Source organism: Muntiacus reevesi, chromosome 1 (genome assembly GCF_963930625.1).
Source record: "Muntiacus reevesi chromosome 1, mMunRee1.1, whole genome shotgun sequence".
NCBI lineage: Eukaryota > Metazoa > Chordata > Mammalia > Artiodactyla > Cervidae > Muntiacus > Muntiacus reevesi.
In genome coordinates this window covers 273835449-273856341 of record NC_089249.1, presented here as the reverse complement: position 1 = coordinate 273856341, position 20893 = coordinate 273835449, and the positions used below count along the sequence as shown (strand labels likewise).

Sequence of the window (20893 nt, the reverse complement as noted above, 5' to 3'; positions counted from 1 at the left end):
TTCAATACGGGAGACCCGGGTTCGATCCCTGTGTTGGGAAGATCCCCTGGAGAAGGAAATGGTAACCCACTCCGGTATGCTTGCCTGAGAAGCCCATTAGGCTACAGTACACAGGATTGCAAGGAGTCAGACACGACTGAGTGACTTCACTTTCACTTTTCACTTTCACATGAAGGATAGGATATTTTTGAGTAATCTTAAAGAGTGAGAAATTTTATCAGTTGCTTCAGAGAGGAAGTGTTTTCTAGAGGGAGAGTATGGGAACACACCAATAGCCAGCTCTAAGGTTGCCCCCTCCCTGAAGCCTTGCCCTTAGTCTCAGTTGCCCTACCTCCAGTCCCTCCATCAGGAGCCGATATTATCCTGGCCCCCTCCCCAACTTTGTCCTCATATCTCTGATTCTCACAGGTTTTACTTTTCCCATGGCATTTTGTCCTTTACTAGAGACTCTTGCTCAATACTTGTTAGTTGAAGAGATGAACAAATGAATTCACCTTATCTGTGTACAGATCTTATTTTGAAAGTGCTTATTGCAAAAACATTGTAGCAAATTAGAGAACCATTTAAGGTGATATATACTAGAGTTTTCAGAGTCCAGGGTCTCAAAAATAGTTACTTTTTTTTTTTTCCAATAATTAAATTATTATCAACTGACTAAGCTCTACCCCTTGAGATTATTCAGGTGCTCTGGCTAGTGGGACAGCTTTGTTATATGTAACATATGGCTTATCTTGCCCCAGTGATTGCCAACAAGAAGATGGTTGGGAGTGGGGAGGGTATAAGGCAAGCCAGTTAATGCTTAAGGCTAAGGTATAGAAATTTCACGTCACTTCTAGCTGTAATCCCTTGGCCAAAACCTGTTCACATGGCCACACCTAGCTGAAAGAGATACTGGGAACTCTTTAGCTGAGTGGACATGTGCCGTTTTACAGTGGAGTGCCAGTTATGTAATACCAAAGGGCAAGCACAGTGGACGCTAGGTAAGTGATAGGGGCAAGCAGACAGCATACATATGGCACACAAAGGATTTTTATTTTAAAACAATTTGTATCATCCTAAGAATTTAGTGGCTTTCATTTTTCTGAATTTTCTCTCAGTTCTTCATAATATTAGTAGTTGTTTCTTCACTTAGGCGTCTCTGAACCTCAGCTTCTTTGTTATTTGAAAAGGAAAGGATGAGACAAGAACCCAGTGTTTGGTACATAGCACCAGTTAGTAATGACCATGTCTCCCCCCCTCCCCTTTTAAAAAAAAAATCAGTTTGTTTTGAAAATGTTAGTATTTCTACAGGCTTTACTCATAGACAGTTTATGTATTTATACTTAAAATTATGACAGTGCAAAGAACACCTGAAACAAATTTTGAAGTAATGATTCTGATCTTGAACTCCAAAAAAAAAAATCATTTTTTTAATTCTAAAATAGCTTTTAATATTGAGCTCCTGGAGAAGGCAGTGGCAGCCCACTCCAGTGCTCTTGCCTGGAAAATCCCATGGATGGAGGAGCCTGGTGCGCTGCAGTCCACGGGGTCGCTAAGAGTCAGACAGGACTGAACGACTTTGCTTTCACTTTTCACTTTCATGCATTGGAGAGGGAAATGGCAACCCACTCCAGTGTTCTTGCCTGGAGAATCCCAGGGACGGGGGAGCCTGGTGGGCTGCCGTCTATGGGGTCGCACAGAGTCGGACACGACTGAAGCAACTTAGCAGCAGCAGCTTTGAGCTCCTGGTATAGGTCAGATATTATGCTTTACATTTTTTTAAGATCTTCACAGTAATCAGTAAGTATGTTTATTACTTCCGTGTGGTAGAAACCTGAGGCTTATCTAAGGGGTGGTGGTATTCAGTCGCTAAGTCGTGTCTGATTCTTTGCTACCCCATGAACTGTGGCACGCCAGGCCTCCCTGTCCTTCACTATCTCCATGAGTTTGCTCAAACTCATGTCCATTGACTCAGTGATGCTGTCCAACCATCTCATCCTCTTATCACCCCCTTCTCTTGCCATCAGTTTTTCCCAGCAGAAAAAATGCGGGTGTACATATATAAATATAATGAGACAAAAGGGCTAGGAGGCTAGAAGAAAATAAGTTGAATTTCAGAATACTGTCAAGTTAGTCTCAAATTTCCTCACAAATGTCTGTCAAAAAATTCTTTCAAAAACTCTCTCAAAGATGTTCTATTGAATGTTTTTGATGTTAAGCAGTAGTTAAGGGGGGGGGGGCGGGAGGAAGGAATAAAGTGAGAATTTAGTGCAGGGTGCTTGTTCTTTCGTAAATACAGTTCTTGGATTGTAAATACAGTTCTACTTATTATAATTTAATACATAAATTATTACTGTAAATGTCAGGCACACAATCCTCTATTATAATAATCTGTCTAAAATCCATTACCTTCTGTTGGTGTGTCCTGTAACTTTTCTTCCCCTCCTCCCCCGAGTCTTAATTTATCTAAATTCTACCAGTTTAAAAAAAAAAAAAAAAAAAGGATGGAAATGGGATATGTATTAGAAAGCAAATGTTTATTAGGAGAGAAAGACGTAAATAAATGGATGCGTTCTTAAAATGAAATCATTGATCCTAAGACTTTGATACAGGTAGTCTAACTTACGTAAGTAAAGTGAAGTTGCTCAGTCGTGTCTGACTCTTTGCCACCCCATGGGCTGTAGCCTACCAGGCTGCTCCATCCATGGAATTTTCCAGGTAAGAGTACTGGAGTGTGTTGCCATTTTCTTCTCCAGGGGATCTTCCCGACCCAGGGATCGAACCCAGGTCTCCTGTATTGCAGGCAGACGCTTTACCCTCTGAGCCACCAGGGAAGCATAGGATGTTTGAATATAGTCTTTTTTCTTCTTCATCAGTGCTACTGTTTTTGTTTATTTGTTATGAACGTTTATTTGTTTGGCTGCATCAAGTCTTCGTGTGGCATGTGGGATCTTTCGCTGTGGTACAGGGCCTCTTATTGTGGCGCGTGGGCTCTGGAGCACGTGGGCCCAGGGACAGTGGGGTGTGGGCTTAGTCGTTCTGCAGCACATGGGATCTTCGTTCCCTGACCAGGGGTTGATCCCATGACCCCTGCATTGACAGCATTGAGTCGTAACCCCTGGACCACCAGGGAAGTCCCAGCTTTACTTTTGATTTTTCTGTCTGCTCCAGGATTTAGCAGGGCTCTTCCTTCTGTTGGTTCTCTGGTGATAGGGAAGCAGTGTCTACTGCCGTCCCTTTCTTAGCAGGTCATTCTTTTATTCATTCTTCCTTTATGTTCCATTACAGACTCCTTTCCAATATCCGTGATAAAAAAGCTAACTTTTCTTTGTAACACAAAAGAGTCTTTGTTTATTCACTTGAGAATACATCATTCTTAAGTACCCAGTATAGGTGTTAGTATTTTCTTCAGTTCACAGGACTGATAAGAGTATAAAGTTGAGTATAGAGAAAAGGAGGTATTGCTATTCTGTCACAGGCGGGGCTAAGCTAACATGGACTTGCACGCCAAAGCACTTCTACCCACAGACACATGAAAATGCTAAATAATACAGGGCAAAGGGGAAAAAGTATATGTGCTGCTGAACTTTAGAGAAAGCTTTGGTTCGCCAGGCACAGAAGGGGACTTGGAGCAGTAAATTCTGAGCAAACATGGCAGCACAGGATTTTTGGAAGGATACAAGCTCTCCAGACAGGATGCTGGAGTTGGGTTCAGAACTTAGTATTTGACTACAGAGTTAAGTCTCCTTATTGCTGGGTTCTCAGAAGGGTTGTCTCCTCTAAAAATGGTCTATAAAAACTATGTGCCTTTAAGGACATTTTGTTCTTATTGTGAGGATAAAATGGGTTTCAGTACCAAAATATTTTGAAAGCTATAAAAAGGTATTAAAAATTTTGTCTTAATTGGAGCATAAATGAGAAACAGCCAAAGGGCCAAACAGATAGCGTAAATGTATGAAACTGTCCAAGTATAAGACATTTGTTTAGGGGAGGCAACTGGCCAAATTGGAGGTCAAATCCTCCATCAAAAGGAACCAGTGCTACTTAGATATAGACAGTTGTGACCATGTGGGAAGTGGACCTAGTGTTTTCAGATCATCTGATTCTTAAACAAAAGTTTCTTCCTAAAATTATTTTCCCCCAAACACTTTTAAATTATATGACTTGGAGGAAGAAAAAACCCAAAAGAGAAAAGTAGAGACAGAGAAACCAAAAGTAAGAACAAGAAAGTTTCTGTGGAAGACTTAGACTTATGCTATTATTGAAGAAGTAATGAGAAAGTGGTATTAACCATTTGTTAACTCACAAATATATCTCCAGAGTATATGTAGGTAGAGTGCCGGAAGGTAGGGGTACAGTTGTTCAGTGTAACACCGCTGTGCTCACACTAGCTTATGTTCAGCGCTCAGTGCCAGGTACCATGCTGGGTGTCTAATGCACTCCTGAGGGGAGAGGTCTCCGAACTAGGGAGGAAGGTAGGACGGGGATTAACAAGTTTCCCAGGTAGGGAGAGCTGATTTATACCAGACCTGTGAGGTGAGAAGGCGTGGCAGATTCCAAAACTGAAGGAAGTTAGTGAGCCTAGAGTGCAGAATAGAGATGTTTGGGAGATAAATTGGAAAGGTAGGCAGAGATCAGATTTTAATCATTTTATCCCAAGAACAAAGGTGAGCCATTAAAACCCCTCAAGGTGTGACCAAAGCCTATGAGATGGAACCAAGGCATAATTGCAAAGTCAGAGAGGGATGTTCATTTTGATGTTTGTTAGTTTGGAAAGCATTTCTCAAAGCTAATCCATAGATACAGAATCATAACATTTTAGTTATGTGGAACCCATGAGGAAGTACACTGTTGATGATAGTGTGCTAAAGCTCTTAAAAATTTAACTTGAAAAAACAGTTTAAAAATGGATTTAATGTCTTACTGAACAGAGTACTAATTTTTTGTGGTCACTCAAGTCATTAAGAACACTGACTTATCATAACCTTGGGAGTATGGGAAAAGAATGTTCACTTTTATATGAAAAGAATCTGTGCAGATGTGAATTTAGAGCAGTTTCCCTACTGTCAGACAGCTGGAAATTTTGAAGGCAAACAGAAGGGCCAAGAAAAGGGAGCATTTCCTAGCTGAGTCAGCCTGCTTGAGTAGCCTTCTGGGAAGTACAACCCAACATTTCTGCTTATATCTCATTTGTTGAAACTTTTAGCTAGTAGACATACTTTGCTGCAAGGAGCTTGTGCTATACCCTTTTTATACTGGGTGGGCCTTAACCTTGAGATTTCTGTTAGTAAGGAAAAGAAGACATGCTGAGTTAGGTGATTAGCAGTTTCTGAGGCAGCTGTTGTAGGCAGTTATCTTTAATCTCCCCTCCTTGGTATTTTTACCTTTTCATATCTCCTAAGGAAAAGCTTTAGGCAGTTTTTATATTTCTACCTGTACAGCTTAGCCGCTTTATTGACTGAATTTTTGATACTTCTTTTTCATGCCGCTGAATGTTTACTTACTTGCCTGTTTCATATGCATTTGACTTCTGCAGCTTTAAAACTTCCTCACCTTTGTACCTTTTATTATTTGAATATGAGATTTCACAATATTGAATATTAGTGATCAAAACTTGTGGCGTTGGAGAAATTTTTTTTTGTTTATTAACATTTTAACTTTGAATTAATTTCAAATTATGGAAACGATGCAAGAATAGTGCTGAGAACTTTTGTGTACTCTCTGTCTGCATGTACTGATTGTTAGCTTTTCCACAATTCCCTTTTATCCTCACCCTCATACATGCATGTTTATATGTAATGCATATTTTTCCTGAATAGTTTGAGAGTAGGTTGCAAAAATTATATCCATTTATGCATTAATACCTCAGTATATCTATCTATCTATCTATCTAAATATATATATATAAGAGCCAAGGAATTTCCTTACATAAACCCCGTATACTAATTAAATCCAGGAAAATTTATGTTAATATACTTTAATGTTTAATGTGTATTCCAGTTTTGTTGGTCATCCCAGTCATCTGTCAGTACAGGGTTCTGTCTAAAATTGGATTTGGTTGTTATGTCTCTTTAATCTCCTTTAATCTAGAACAGTTCTTCTTTGTCTTTCTTGACATAAGCATTTTGAAGGCTACATAGAGGCTGGTTATTTTATAGACTGTATCTCACAGTTTAGATTTTACCTGTTTACTTATGATTTGATTGGCTCCCCTGCTCTGGGCCTCCCCTACGCTTTGCATCCTCTGGCTGGAGGACTGTGTGAGTGACAATATGGCCTTCACAAAGGTACCAGATCTGTAGGCTCATAATGTATGTCTGTCCCTATTGGTAATACTAGTTTAGATTACCAGGACAGGGTAGTGTCTTCTTTTTTTCCCTCTTTAGTTTCTGATTTATCCATTAATACAGCTAATAAACAGTCTGTAAGAAGGCACTCTGAGACTGTGTAAACATCTCACCACAGCCTGCCCCACCCCATGTTTAGCAGCTTTGGTGCTTTTGCCCAAATCAGGGTTTTCTATGATGACTGCAAAATGGTAACTCCAGCACTACCCCCCGTCCACATCACCAGCTGGCATTCAGGATTCTGTCAGCCCTCCCCTGCCATCTGTCTTTCATCTCCCTGTCTACCTGTCGTCAGCCTGAACTTGAGGATTCCCGTTTTATTTACTAAGTAATTATCTTTTACTGTTTGTTTTGATGCACAAATCAGATTTAGCCAGTGGAAGCCCTTCAGGTTGGCTCCTATATCCTGTTTTTTTTGTTGTTCTCTTTGTTTTTAGGATTTTGCTTTTTGGCACAGCAAGCTTATTTTGGTTCATCTGGTACCTTCCTATCTTCCTGGTGGCTCAGAGGGTAAAGCGTTCCCAGCCTTAGAATCTGCCATTTCCTGAAGGACACATAGTTTACTAAAGTGGGATTTGTATTTTGGAATCAAGATCTGGGTGCTAGCTGATTATAAATTTAAAACTTCAAAGGTGGTGTGTTTACATTGATTGATAAGTAGCGAATAAGGTACACTGTCATAAATGCAAAATGATACATAGGGGTTTTTTTTTTTTGTATCATTGTGGTATCAAAGATTCATTCATCTTTGAGGGACAGGTTGAAACTATGCTGTTATCTACAGAATGGAGAATATGTAGTTGCATAAAGGAAAGGGGAATATATCTCCTGTACCCTGTTGTGCAGTGATCTCCAGGATACAATGTATATACAATGTGGCGTCAATTGTTTAAGGTTATAAATGTGTTAGCAATCATTTGTGAAAGAGGAATATAAAGATACTATTATTTATAATTTGCTTATATTGAGAAAGGAAAAATAAATGAAACTTAAAAAATAATTACTGTAGTGGGAGGAAGGTCATGATGTAGAAAAGATAAAAGATAAAAGCTAGATTTTGGATTATAACTTTTGTATCTTTCAAGTTGAAGCTAAGTAAATTAATAAAGCAACATTAAATCAAAGTGAATAAAAGCAGTTCCTAAAACTGAAGTAAAAGCAAATGACCCTAATTAAACAAAATTAGTGACCATACAGAAATAAACAATTTTAGTTTGACAGTAAGGGTGAGTATTCCTGAAGGCGAAAAAGAATTGTGAAGAAATGTTAACTTTTAGTAACCATATAATAATGGTATTACTATTTTGAAACTGTTACGTGTATTTTAAGATAAAGCAAATAAATGATTTTACTGTTGTCATTTGGAACCAAGAAACTCAACCCAAGTGATGGTATGTATAAATAGAAAAATCAAAGAAGTAGAAAACGTACACATTTAAATGGAAAATATTGGTATTAATCCTTAATACATTGTCTCTAAAAATACACATATCCTAACTCATTAAAAAAAAAATCCAATAAATAACCAATCCACTCAGGTTGCAATTTAATTTCCAGCATAAACAGAAGCAAGGCTTTTTGATGAAATGCCCTAGTTACAGTTTGAGACAAGAAATACACAAGATGATCCTGGTTCATGTTGTCAAACCAGAAAGTGAGGAAGCTGTCAAAGACAACTTGAGGTCTTGTGAAAAGGATTCAGGAAGTAATAAAGGGTTTCCTGTTCGCTAAAGAGGGGACAGTTTGGGTATTAATGATGATAATGGATTGTTAAAACATTTCAAATAATTTCAGTGAGACTTAGAACATTACTGGTTGTCTTATCTTGAAAGGTTGCTAGCAATTTAGCTCATTTTGAAAGCTGAAAAAGAAGAAAATTAAGTGAAAATGCCTTTTCTGTGTGAACTGTACCTCAAAGTTAACAAATATAATGGGGGAAAATTGCTCATTATATAAATATTCCACCTGTTAGTGGAGAAATGATATAATGGGTAAGTAAAGAATGACAATATCAGTATTTTACTGCCTTTAAATAAATAGTGGATGAGCTTGTGTAGGGCTTATGAGGAACTACGTAATGGAGGGATAAGGCTGAAAATAACATGAGCATGCACATCAAACAACCTCTCACAAAAAGAGACAGCCAAACGTTGTTTTTCTTTTCTTTTCTTTTTTTTTTTACTAGCGGTCCACAGGGACTTTTCAGACATGTTCTTGCCAGGGGAAACTGAGTTAGGTCTGAGCCTCAAGGTCTGACCATTGATGAGAAACACAAGGGGCAGGAAGATATGTCAGACAATACACAGAAGGACAGTTAGTAAAGTCTGAAAAGCAGGAAGTGTCCGCAGGAAAAACTGCCTAATTTATTCCACAAAATAGATTGCAGGGGGAAAAAAAGAGGGAGAGTAAACTGTCAGGTTAATGAAAGAGGCTTAAATATGTGATTCAGCCGCAGAATACGAACCTTGTTTGTATTTCCATTCAGTCAGTGAAGAAATGAAGTCAACTAAAGAGATAAACTAAACTGGGTATTTAATATTATTTAATAATAATTTCATATTTAGCATTAAGAAAATAAGTGATTTAAAAAATATTTTTATAGTCCAACTCTATTTGTGAATTTTATATAAGATGTTAAATCCATAAGCATCTTTGATTTGTTTGCTTATGTATATATCCATCTGCTCACCAAACATATATTGAGCCCTTCATTTAGTGCTCAGCATACAAAGAACAAGTAAAAATTCCAGCACTCTAGAAACATACGGTAGAATACCAAAAAATAAAAGAGAAACTACAGTGAATATTACATAATGTGCTTATAGCTAAGATAGTAATAGGTACAGGATATTGTGGGAATACTGTGGTAAGTATTCCTGCTTTAATGCTGTGTGTGTGTGTATGTGTGTGTGTGTGTGTGTGTGTGTGTGAATGTGCACGCGCGCGCAAGTTGCTTAGTCATGTCCGACTTTGCGACCCCATGGACTGTAGCCAACCAGGCTCCTCTGTCCATGGGATTCTCCAGGCCAATAATACTGGAGGGGGTTGCCATTTCCTTCTCTAAGGCATCTTCCTGACCCAGGGATAAAACCCCGGTCTCCTGCATTGCAGGCAGACGCTTTACCGTCTGAGCTACTAGGGCAGCCCTTCTGCTAGGAAAGCTTTAATGTTGCGGTGATTTAATTTTGGAGTCAGGAGAGATTTGTCAGAGAAGTATCCATGAAGTGAGGCTCAAGTAGAAATTATATAGTGAAAAAATAAAAAAAAGGAAGTAATTGTGCAAAAGCAGAAAGTGGAAAGAGAAACTCACTTTCTGAGAATTACAAGTAGTATGCCATCACTGAAACCAAGGGTGTAGATGGGAAACTGACTGGAGATAGGTTGGCAGAGACAGATTCCTGCACCTCATAGATGTTTGACTTTTGTTACAGAATCACTAAAGACTTATCCAGTTAGGCCGTGTTTGATTTTTATTTTGGAAAGAGCATATACAACAGTGGATTGAAATAGAACTGCTTCATTACGGAGAGGCTTTTTACCTGTTTTTCCTCAGAATTTTATGTCTCACTGTTCCCCCTTCCCCAAACCTATATATATTTATCTCTCAAGTATTAGAATTTCCTTTTAAAATAAATTGTGTAAAACATTTGCATGGTTCAGAAATTGACAGTTCATTTCAATCCTTGTTCCTTCTGCTTTCTTCTTTCCCCTCTCTTTGTAGGTAACCATTTTTAACTTAATTGTTCTATACACCATTATTGCTTTTGAAAAAAGCGTAAGCAAATATGTGTAAATATTTCTCCCGTCACACACAAAGGAAGCATACTATAAACCCAGTTTTTATCTTGCCTTTTTTACATAACTGTGTCTCATTCTGTGACAGCATATAAGGTATTCCTTACTAATTCTGTATATATTCTTAGTTCTGCTATGAACAATTTAAGTGAAATAAATACTTCATGCTTTTAATACCTAAGGTGAAGACATTCTGATAATAAGCCTATGCCTTTAGAGTAGTCTAGGCTCAGGCTGTTTGCTTTTATCATCAGCCAGAGCTGCTTTCACCTAAAGTGTATGAAAGGAAGATTCCTGCTTTCACTTAAGAATATTGATACATTAACAAGGAATCTTGATATATTAAGAAGGAATTTTGACTAGCTATTTTATGACTACTCAGGATATAATTAAGAATATAGGCCCATGCTAGCTCCCAGATTCAATTATCCATCCGTTTACTTTTTAGGTATTTACTGAGTGTCCACCTGTGTTGTGTAAGGTACTCTGGGAAAAAATAAAAAGTACCTTCAAGAAGCTTATAAGCAATTAAAATTATACCCCTTCTACTTAATTCTTCTTTCTAAAGGATTAGTTCATCTTCACTTTCTTCTAAACGTTCTCCAGTTACTGCGCCTGACTTGTTTGTGTTCTTCATACCCCCTGGTTGAATTATTTTAAATATAACCCAGAGAGGTATTTATTGGTTGACATGACTGTCTCTCCATACTAGGTTAGAAGTTCTTATAATGATAAGGACTAATTGTCTCATCTTGGTCTTCCCAGTGCCTAGCAAATGATAGTTTTTTGCTAAAGTAATAGATGAAAAGTGTCGCTTACCTAGTGGGTTAAAGGAAAAATGAAATTGTGTGTCAGGAAAAATATCTTCTCTGATATTCTTACTGAAATTTCAAGGGCCCAAATAGAATGCAGAATGGTCAATTTTGTTTTTTAATTAAAAGGCACTATGCTATTCTTGAACCATATGTCTGTAGGGTAGAAACTGTGGCAGAAATGGTCTTGCTGTAGGCTTTAAGATGGAACTTTTTGTTTACTCTTCCTATGAAGAAAAACATATTCCACTAGGATCCCAAATTTTAAAAATAGGTGTATGTTTGTTCACACTGTAAGCAAAACTTTTAGAATCAAATGTCTTCTTGTAAACTTTTATGTCTGTGTTTCCATGTAGAAACTATTAATGCCTTGCTCTCAAAAATTACTTTTAGAAAGGGTTACTGTTTGATCTTGTAGTCTTTGTAGAGTAATACCTCCATCTAGTGGTTGTTGTGAAAACTACAGCAAGATAATTAAGAAGCTTGAGTTTTTTTGCTTTGTGTGTGTGACGTTACCTGTTGTTTCTCATAAAGTCAGATAAAATTACATCAAAAGCTGAGTCTGCCATGCATTTAAAAAATCTAATGCCCTGGTTTTCAGCACTTCAAATGTAAACACCAGTTAACAAATGGCCTTTCGGATAACATTGATTAACACAGTCATTTAGGTACAGATCATTTCTAGACTACTTTGGACTGGAAATAAGTGCTGAAAAGTGTGTGTGTGTACAGAGGCTAGGAAAGATTATGAGAATTTACTATTTCAGACTTATTACTATGGAACCATAAAAGATTGAATAATTTTCTCAGAGAAGAAATCAGTAATCTTATTTTTTAGTAAATTGTACTTTATCATAGCTTAGTTGTATATCAAATAGCCTTTTAAGGATAGGGACTGTGTCTTAAATATTTTGTTATTCTAAGTTTCTAGCCCAGGATTCTGTACTTGGTAGGTTTTGTTCATTACCCTTGGAGGAAGATTGTGATCTAATTGCTTATGTTTTAGCCCAAGCTACTAAATTTATCAAGTCAATTATTGCTGTAAATTAACATTAATTCCTTTTTCTATTTGTTTGGCTATGGAAGGTTGACATACTAAACAAACAAGGCTTAATGATGTGGAGCTTTTTGCTGAGTTAAGAAAAGCTAAATTTTGAATTAATTTTGTTTGAAATCTATTTATTTTTAAATTGTAGCCAGTCGGATGATGATTCTGGGTCAGCTTCAGGCTCTGGATCTGGTTCGAGTTCTGGAAGCAGTAGTGATGGAAGCAGTAGCCAGTCAGGTAGCAGCGACTCAGACTCTGGATCCGAATCGGGCAGTCAGTCAGAGTCTGAGTCAGACAATTCCCGAGAAAATAAAGTTCAAGCAAAACCACCGAAAGTTGATGGAGCTGAGGTAATGAATAATGTATCCAATGACAGGTAGATTTCCTGTATTACTTTGGGAAAATGTACAGCATTGGCTTAGAGCATTCTTGATCTAGCTTTTAGAAAATGTTGATTTTAAGTATTAAAATGCACTTTAAATTATTCTCGAACTTGGTGTCATCTGTGGACTAATTGGCTTGGAAGAGAGGCAGTCTGTAACTGTTGATGTATAAGACAAGTATAAAATCAACACACATGAAACTTTCTCTTTTTGAAGCAGAAATTGTTGCATAAATACTCAGTGTCTCATGGATAAAAATTTAAGGATTTTGAGATCTTTTTGTTAATTTTACAGTGTTATCTCTACTTTCAAGATCTTCAGAGGGTATAATATATTGCCAATAGGAGTATTTAATAGAATTCTGCTTCCTTGAAGATATGTGGTAGAATATGCCAAGGGCCATTCTGTTTAAAAAAAGCAATTATAAGATTTAGTAAAACTTTCTATACATCAGAATGGTATACAGAGTGTTACTTAGAGTACCAGTCATGATAACATGCTTGGGCCAGAATATACACATAGCTTCCTTAATGTAGGAAGTTCTGCTGCCAGAAACAAAGAAGTCAGTTGAACTAAAACTGCTTAGTTAATTTGCATTCTGACTCAAGCTCCTCGTCTTCACCTCACACCAGTTAAAAAGATAGGTAGCCACACTTTGAATAGCACTGGTGGCATGTATTATCATGTTGTTTTTGACAGTAGCCCTAACACCAAAAGAATATATTAAAGCTGTCTATCTGTGAAACTCAACACACCATAAATTATATCCATCTAAAGCTCAGCATTTATTTTAATTATATTGCAGCAATATTGTTTTACATATATGTGAGTAAGGAAAATAGTCTTACTATTATTTATTATTTGGAGGCAGTGAAAATGTTGATATTGGTTTTCAGTAGATTATCCTTTTTCCAGTTTTCTCAAAACTTTGTTCTTCACTTGTACATATCTCTATACAGTTCTGGAAATCTAGCCCTAGTATTTTGGCCGTTCAGAGATCTGCAATGCTTAAGAAGCAGCAGCAACAGCAGCAGCAGCAGCAGCAGCAGCATCAAGCTTCATCTAATAGTGGATCAGAGGAGGTGACTATTCATTTGGAAAGCTATTATCTGAAAAGTAGCCTTGATGCCTAATTATTTAACTGGGGGCTATTTATGAAATTGTTAGAAAGAGGACGGGTATTAGAAGGATAGGAAAATAACTACATTTAAGTGTGCATCAGTAGCCTTGAAATATAGACATATTTTTACTATAAACACTGTAGTTCCTGTGTGCACATGAGCACGCATGCATGTATGTTTGCCCAAAAACATTCAGGAAGAACTATAGGTTTCCCCACCTATCTGAAAATGGAGTGTCCTTTTTCCTAAGCCAAGTGGTATAGAAAAGTAAAGAGGCTCTTTGCTTAGGACACGTCTTGGTAATTGTCATGGGGAAGGTGAGGTAAGCACAGATGTTCATAGGCACAGTTCAGAATCCTGGCAGCTCAGTGCTGAGATAGTTCCCAGGGAAGGAGCTTGAAGGTGCCACGCTGCATGCTTGCCACCTCAGTAACAGCTTACTGCGAAACAAATGCTGGTTGCTTTTTTTGCTGGGTTTTGTAAAAGTCAACATTCTCTTCAGATTTGTTTCAGTTAGTGAAAACAGTGACTAGTGTAGGTTCTTTTGTAAAAGTGTAGTGGTATAAATTTAACTTTCAAAGATTGGGGGCTATCTGTATATCAAAAACTGCCTACAGAGGAAGAAAAATACTAAATGAGGATTTGACATACCAACAATTAGGATTCCTTTTTGAGGTCTTACTAGGCAACAGTAGTAGTATCCAGAAATGGTAGATTATAAGATTTTATACAAAATGCTGACGTGGTGATGTTTACCTAATTTCACTGGCCATTACATATTTGCAGTAAAAATGTAATTACTTTATATGCTAATTTATGGTATAAACATGACATGGAAAAAAGTCTTTACAGTTTTATTAGTAAAGTGAATGTTTAATAGTATGATAAGGAAAAATGTTACTATAGTTGAATTCTAATCATTAACAACCTTAACTTTGTATATTTTTCTCTACAGGATTCCTCTAGCAGTGAAGATTCCGATGACTCATCCAGTGAGGTCAAAAGGAAAAAGCATAAAGAGTACGCCATTTTGTTCAACTGGTTACTTTTATATCAAGAAAATCCCAGTGATTTATATTTCTTCCTTTATGACCAGTTGTTGCCAGAAGTGAACTTCTTGGTTCATGGCATTTCATTAGGTTAATTTAAACCATTAATTTTTTTATGTTTCTGTGACAACATGAGTTTTTTTGTGCCACTTGTTTATCTCCTATAACACCTCTCACGTATTTTTTTTAAACTTCAGAGATCTTCTTAGTCACAATATCAGAAGATCTTAATAACTTGAAAAACTTACATAGGAATGTTGGGACCAAAGATGATGGATTTCAGATAGTTCTGATGTAAATAACTCTCCTTTTATTTATCTGCATGTGAAATTTACTTCCTCTTTAGAATTCATTTAGCTACTACTCACTGTAATTTCCCAAAGATCTTGACCCAGGAAGTGTTAAAAATGCTTTAGGTCTCAGTTCTGATATTTTAGATGGTCTGAGTTGTTTCCTCTCTCATTTCTTCAAAAACATTGTTCCGTTGTCTTATCTCTCTGTCTTGGATATTCTGCACTTTCACACTGGCGCATCCAGCTTTGGATTTGTTATTTATTTATCCCACTTTATGCACTTTATTTTATGCACCTTTAATATGAAGATTCATGAGTTTTACTAGTTTCTAAAAATTCTGTCATTGTATCTCTTGGCATTTTCTTTTTTTCATTCTATAAATTTCTGTTACTACAGTTAACATGTATATTTTATCTGTCTTGGATCATCCCTATTTTTATATATCTGTTGGATCATCCTTCCAGTCCTCCATGAGTCTTACTTTATCATATGTTTTATCCTTTTATTGCTGTGCTATATTCTGGCTGATTTATTTACATCTCTCTTTTGTTTTACTAAGTGTGTTTTCAGCTACTGTGTCTTATCAACTGTTCAACTTTTCCACTGAATTAGTAATTTCTAAACTTAGTATGAGGGCAAGCAAAGAATATTTTTAAAATATGAGTAATTTAGGATGATGGATAGGTTTTTTGGGATATAAAAATCATTATAATACTTACTATAAAAATACAAAATGGAGATTTTTTTTTCATATATCCTGCCTATTGCTATATCTAATGTGCAAACTGAAAAAAAAATCTCAAGATAAAAAAATTAGCTTCTCCCATTATGTTTCTTTTTTTTTAATATCATAAACCAGATTTTATCATGTGGCTTGCTTATGCAACCCTTAACATGACATAGTTGTAATTGGTGTAAGCTGTGCAGAGCCCTGGCGTAGAAACAGTGCCTTTGATACAGAATGTAGTGTATATGTATCTTTCATTTAAAGTTAATACTATAGTAGAATGTTAACAGTGAATCCAACTTTTTTTTTTCTTTCCATGTTACTTGGAATTAAATAGACTAAAGATAGTAATAAGGGTAGAGTAGTTAGTGACTGTTGGTTAAGATGGGATGTTTTTATTTGTTTCTTCAATTTTTTGATACCTTAAGTTTCTTAATGTATAATATTTTAAAAATCATTTTTTAAAGGGTATGTTTTTAAAAATCACAATCTCCACAGAATTAAAATGAAAGGAATTATTATAGAATCTATTTTGAAATGGCAAATATAATTAGACAGGATTTTCAAAATTAAGCACTGTGACTCTAAATTAGCATACTGTGTTTTCACCTAAACTACACTTACTTGAGTTACATTTTGAGGTATGATTAAATGATTAACAAAAAGCTCTGGAGTTGGAGAAATCTATGAAGAATATTTTCCAGCATTTTCTTATTCTACAGATATTTGAGTATTTTTATAAAGAGTGAAAATGATATTTTTTATATTAGCTGGAATGTAATTTAGCTTGATTATTTTTATATTTTGTCAGACAAAATTTGCTATATATGTATAAGTTTTATTTGTGGTGTCTCAGAGGGTAAAGCATCTGCCTGCAACGGGGGAGACCCTGGTTCGATCCCTGGGTTGGGAAGATCCCCTGGAGAGGGAAATGACAACCCACTCCAGTACTCTTGCCTAGAGAATCCCATGGATGGAGGAGCCTGGTAGGCTACAGTCCACGGGGTCGCAGAGTCGGACACGACTGAGCGACTTCACTCACTCATGTATAAGTAAACATCCTTTATATATTTTATATTCAGTGAAGATTGGCAGATGTCTGGATCGGGATCTCCCTCTCAGTCTGGTTCGGATTCAGAGTCTGAAGAAGAACGAGATAAAAGCAGTTGTGAGGAAACAGAATCTGATTATGAGCCAAAAAATAAAGTTAAAAGTAGAAAACCTCAAAATAGGTAAGTATAGTATGTTCTTGGTTTGATTCTGAAAATTGTTGGTTATAGAAGGTATTTGTTCTTTTTCTTAGAGTTTCTCAAATCTTGTTTTATGCCAGTATTTCTGTAAAATACCTCTTTTCTTCGGTTTTCCCTAGATCTAAGTCAAAAAATGGAAAAAAGATTATTGGACAAAAAAAGAGACAGATTGATTCATCTGAGGAGGAGGAGGAGGATGATGAAGAAGAATATGATAATGATAAAAGAAGCTCCCGTCGCCAAGCAACTGTCAATGTTAGCTATAAAGAAGATGAGGAAATGAAAACAGATTCTGATGACCTCCTAGAAGTCTGTGGAGAGGATGTTCCTCAACCTGAGGAAGAGGAATTTGAAACAATAGAACGGTTTATGGATTGTCGGATTGGAAGAAAAGGAGGTATTTAAAGAAAAAGAAGAGAAACCATTTTAGGTTTTGTTTTTCAGTAATATTTACTAGAGTGAATTTTTTCCTAAAGACTTTTCAACTTTGAAAGCTGAGAGTGGAGTTTTTACTTTTATACTTATTTGCTATAAAATATAGCTTGCTTCTGGAGAAGGGAATGGCAACCCACTCCAGTATTCTTGCCTGGAGACTCCTATGGACAGAGGTCCCTAGCAGGCTACAGTTCATAGGTTGCACAGTCGGGCACGACTGAGCGACTAACACACACACACACACACACCACACACACACACATACACATACATACACCTTGCTTAGGGTTTCCCTGATGGCACGCGCGCGCGCACACACACACACACACCTTGCTTAGGGTTGCACACACACACACACACACCTTGCTTAGGGTTTCCCTGATGGCTCAGTGGGAAAGAATCTATTTTGACTACTTCATCATACTTGTCCTACCTCTGATAAGCTTGAATCTGATCTCTCAATGAATTCCCCCTTCCCTCCTTCACTTTTCCATATATTTGTGAACATACAGTTTATCTTTCTCTTGACGTATTTTACTTAATGTGATGCTACTGAGGTCCATCCATGCTGTTACAGACAGCAGATTTCCTCCTTTTATGGCTGAATAGATTCCACTGTATGCGTTCGTACAGTCTCTTTTTACCCAGTCATCTGCTGGATGCTCAGGGCCTTTCCATGTGTTACCTGTTACAAGTGATGTAACAGTGAGCATGGGAGTGCAGCTGTCTCTTCCACACACTGATTTCAGACATGTAGTTTTTAAGGTGATTCTTAGTTAATCTTTCTCTTCTGAAATTCAGAGTTTCTTTTATGAATGTATGATGTAGATTCCTATAAACTTATACCCTGTTTGTTACTTATTTAAAAGAGCACATATTTTTCTGTTTATATTCTTGAAATTTTGAGTTGAAATACTTCTATGACAGAATCACATGGAAGTATTGTACTTTTTTTTTTTTCAGCTACTGGTGCTACTACAACCATCTATGCAGTTGAAGCGGATGGTGACCCGAATGCAGGATTTGAAAAGAATAAGGAACCAGGAGAGACCCAGTATTTAATTAAATGGAAAGGGTGGTCACATATCCACAATACTTGGGAGACAGAGGAAACCCTTAAGCAGCAAAATGTTAGAGGAATGAAAAAATTAGATAATTATAAGAAAAAAGATCAGGAAACAAAAAGATGGTATGTTTTATGTTGGAGTTGAAAATTAGTGATGCTTAAATTTATTTGTTTCAATTTCTTCATTATTCAAACTGTTTCACATTTGAGTGACAAGATGGGAGATTTTGTGCTACAGATGGGATTTAGGGGAGATTTTTAACTTTGTTCTTGGGTTAATAATCTTTCAGGTTGAAAAATGCTTCTCCAGAAGATGTGGAATATTATAATTGCCAGCAAGAACTTACAGATGATCTCCATAAGCAGTATCAAATAGTGGAGCGAATAATTGGTTAGTAATAAATGATTCTAATTAAACATTTATCTTTCCACGCTTGAAGTCATCTGAAAACTTAAAGTTTTGCTTGCACATCAAATACAGTATCTTGCTCTTATAATAATAATAGTGTAAACCAGATGGCTTATTTTTACTTGTATAGTTTTTACCAAGAATTATTCCTTGGATGAAATTCAGCATAAAATATGTCTGATTTATCTCACAGCTCATTCCAATCAGAAGTCAGCTGCTGGCTATCCTGATTATTATTGCAAATGGCAGGGCCTTCCATACTCAGAATGCAGCTGGGAAGATGGCGCTCTTATTTCCAAAAAGTTTCAAGCATGCATAGATGAGTATTTCAGCAGGAATCAATCAAAAACCACTCCTTTTAAAGACTGCAAAGTGAGTATTGTTTGCCATTTTTAATTATTGAAACTGTATTTATGCATCATAAATACTACAAGCCCACATAGAGAGTTGGATCCTGATTTCATACAAGCTACAGGAGAGAACTACTTGGAGGGTAGGTCCTACAGGAAATTATATTCCTGTAATTACTGTGCCATTTTAGATGTGGCACTGTCTTCTAGACTTGGTGACTGAAACTGTGTCAGAAAGATAATAAATTGGTGGTGGCAGTTGTGGGGACTGGGTTAGGGAGATCAAAAAGGGAAAATTTCTTGGAAACTAGATGTATATGCTTGATTTAAAAGGTAGTGAATATCATTGATGACAGGAAAGGAAAAGAGGGATGTCCCCATAAGAAAGTGTCAAGGACTGCCTTGCCTAATATTTAAAAGTTACTACTAGTGATAGTTTTGGGTCTGTGTACTACTAGAATTTGTTTTCTTATTACAAGATTTAATTAAATTCATAAGGGTAATTTAGAAATGAGAAATCAAATGGAAAGTTAAACCAGTTTTATGTTTTATTTCTAGGTCAGGGCTGGAACTGTGGTTAAATGACTAAATTTAACATAGCTTTTACTTGTGAAGTATGTGAGATCCAAGTATTTCAGCAAGAACTCACTTAGCTCTGTCACTTTTTGTTCCCAAAAAAGACCAGAATATTTCACTGTACATTGTTATAGAAAACAGACTTCTTTCAGTCCTCATGTATATATTTTCATGGAATTTCTGAGCCTGATGATTTGAGATGAAATTTTAAAATTTATGGTAAAAGCTGAGATCTTCATCTTTTAATATGATTTCTTATGTTTAATAATTTATGTTAATATTTGTTTCTACAAAAGGTATTAAAACAAAGGCCAAGGTTTGTAGCCCTAAAGAAGCAGCCATCCTATATTGGAGGACATGAAGGATTAGAATTAAGAGATTATCAACTGAATGGTTTAAATTGGCTTGCTCACTCTTGGTGCAAGTAGGTATATTTTGAATTGTTTATTTAAGAGGATAAAATTTTTACAAATACGGGGTTTGGAAAAGATTTCTACCAGCATAGAGGATAAGACCCTCTGGTATTTATATATAGGTCTTTGAATTTCGTATTATATAAACAGTTGTTTAGTTGCTTGGTCGTGTCTAATTCTTTGTGACCCCATGGACTATATAGCCTGCCAGGCTCCTCTGTCCGTGGAACATCCCAGGCAAGAATACTAGAGTGGGTTGCCATTTGCTTCTCCAGGGTATCTTCTCTTCCCAGGGATCGAACCTGTCTCTACTGTCTTGGCAAGTGGGTTCTTTAGCATTGAGCCACCAGGGAAGCCCTGTATAAACAGTACTTCTTATATTAAGAAGAAAAAGAAGCTTTTGATTGTTGCAGTATTTAAATATGTTTTAATTGAAATTAGAATATGTATACATTGTTTCACAGTGTGGACTGGTTCTCTTCCAGTTATTTCTAACAGCTATTTCGGCTTCTGTTTTTCTCTTCCTCTCTCTTGTGTCCCCTACTCTGTTTTTGGCAGTGTGGGTGACTAGGGTGCAGTTTTTTTGTTTTTTAAACTTTAGTGTAGCTGTAGTTTTATCTGGACTCTACCACTTGTAGATGGATTGTGTCCTAATCTCCATAACTGACTGTAAATAATTCTGTTAATTTTCAAGCTGCTTTTATGTTCTGAAATCATAAACTCTCTCTTATACTATTACAGTTAATAAAAATGTATATTGTAAATAATACCTATCAGATTAATCTGATTTAACTTCATATAAATTTGTACATGGATTGTGTATAAAGGTTACTTGTAAA

At 36.5% G+C, this 20893-nt stretch overlaps 1 protein-coding gene across 2 annotated transcripts in view; it reads left to right on the top strand.

The window, feature by feature from the left end:
- Positions 1-20893, top strand: part of CHD1 (chromodomain helicase DNA binding protein 1) — a 75217-nt gene that overhangs the window by 14207 nt on the left and 40117 nt on the right. For both annotated transcript variants that reach the window (XM_065919493.1, XM_065919533.1), the window contains exons 3-11: positions 12130-12331; positions 13324-13446; positions 14441-14505; positions 16638-16787; positions 16925-17202; positions 18204-18429; positions 18597-18697; positions 18909-19087; positions 19938-20065. In XM_065919493.1, coding sequence (XP_065775565.1) covers positions 12130-12331; positions 13324-13446; positions 14441-14505; positions 16638-16787; positions 16925-17202; positions 18204-18429; positions 18597-18697; positions 18909-19087; positions 19938-20065 — 1452 coding nt within the window. The remainder of the gene's footprint in view (positions 1-12129; positions 12332-13323; positions 13447-14440; positions 14506-16637; positions 16788-16924; positions 17203-18203; positions 18430-18596; positions 18698-18908; positions 19088-19937; positions 20066-20893) is intronic.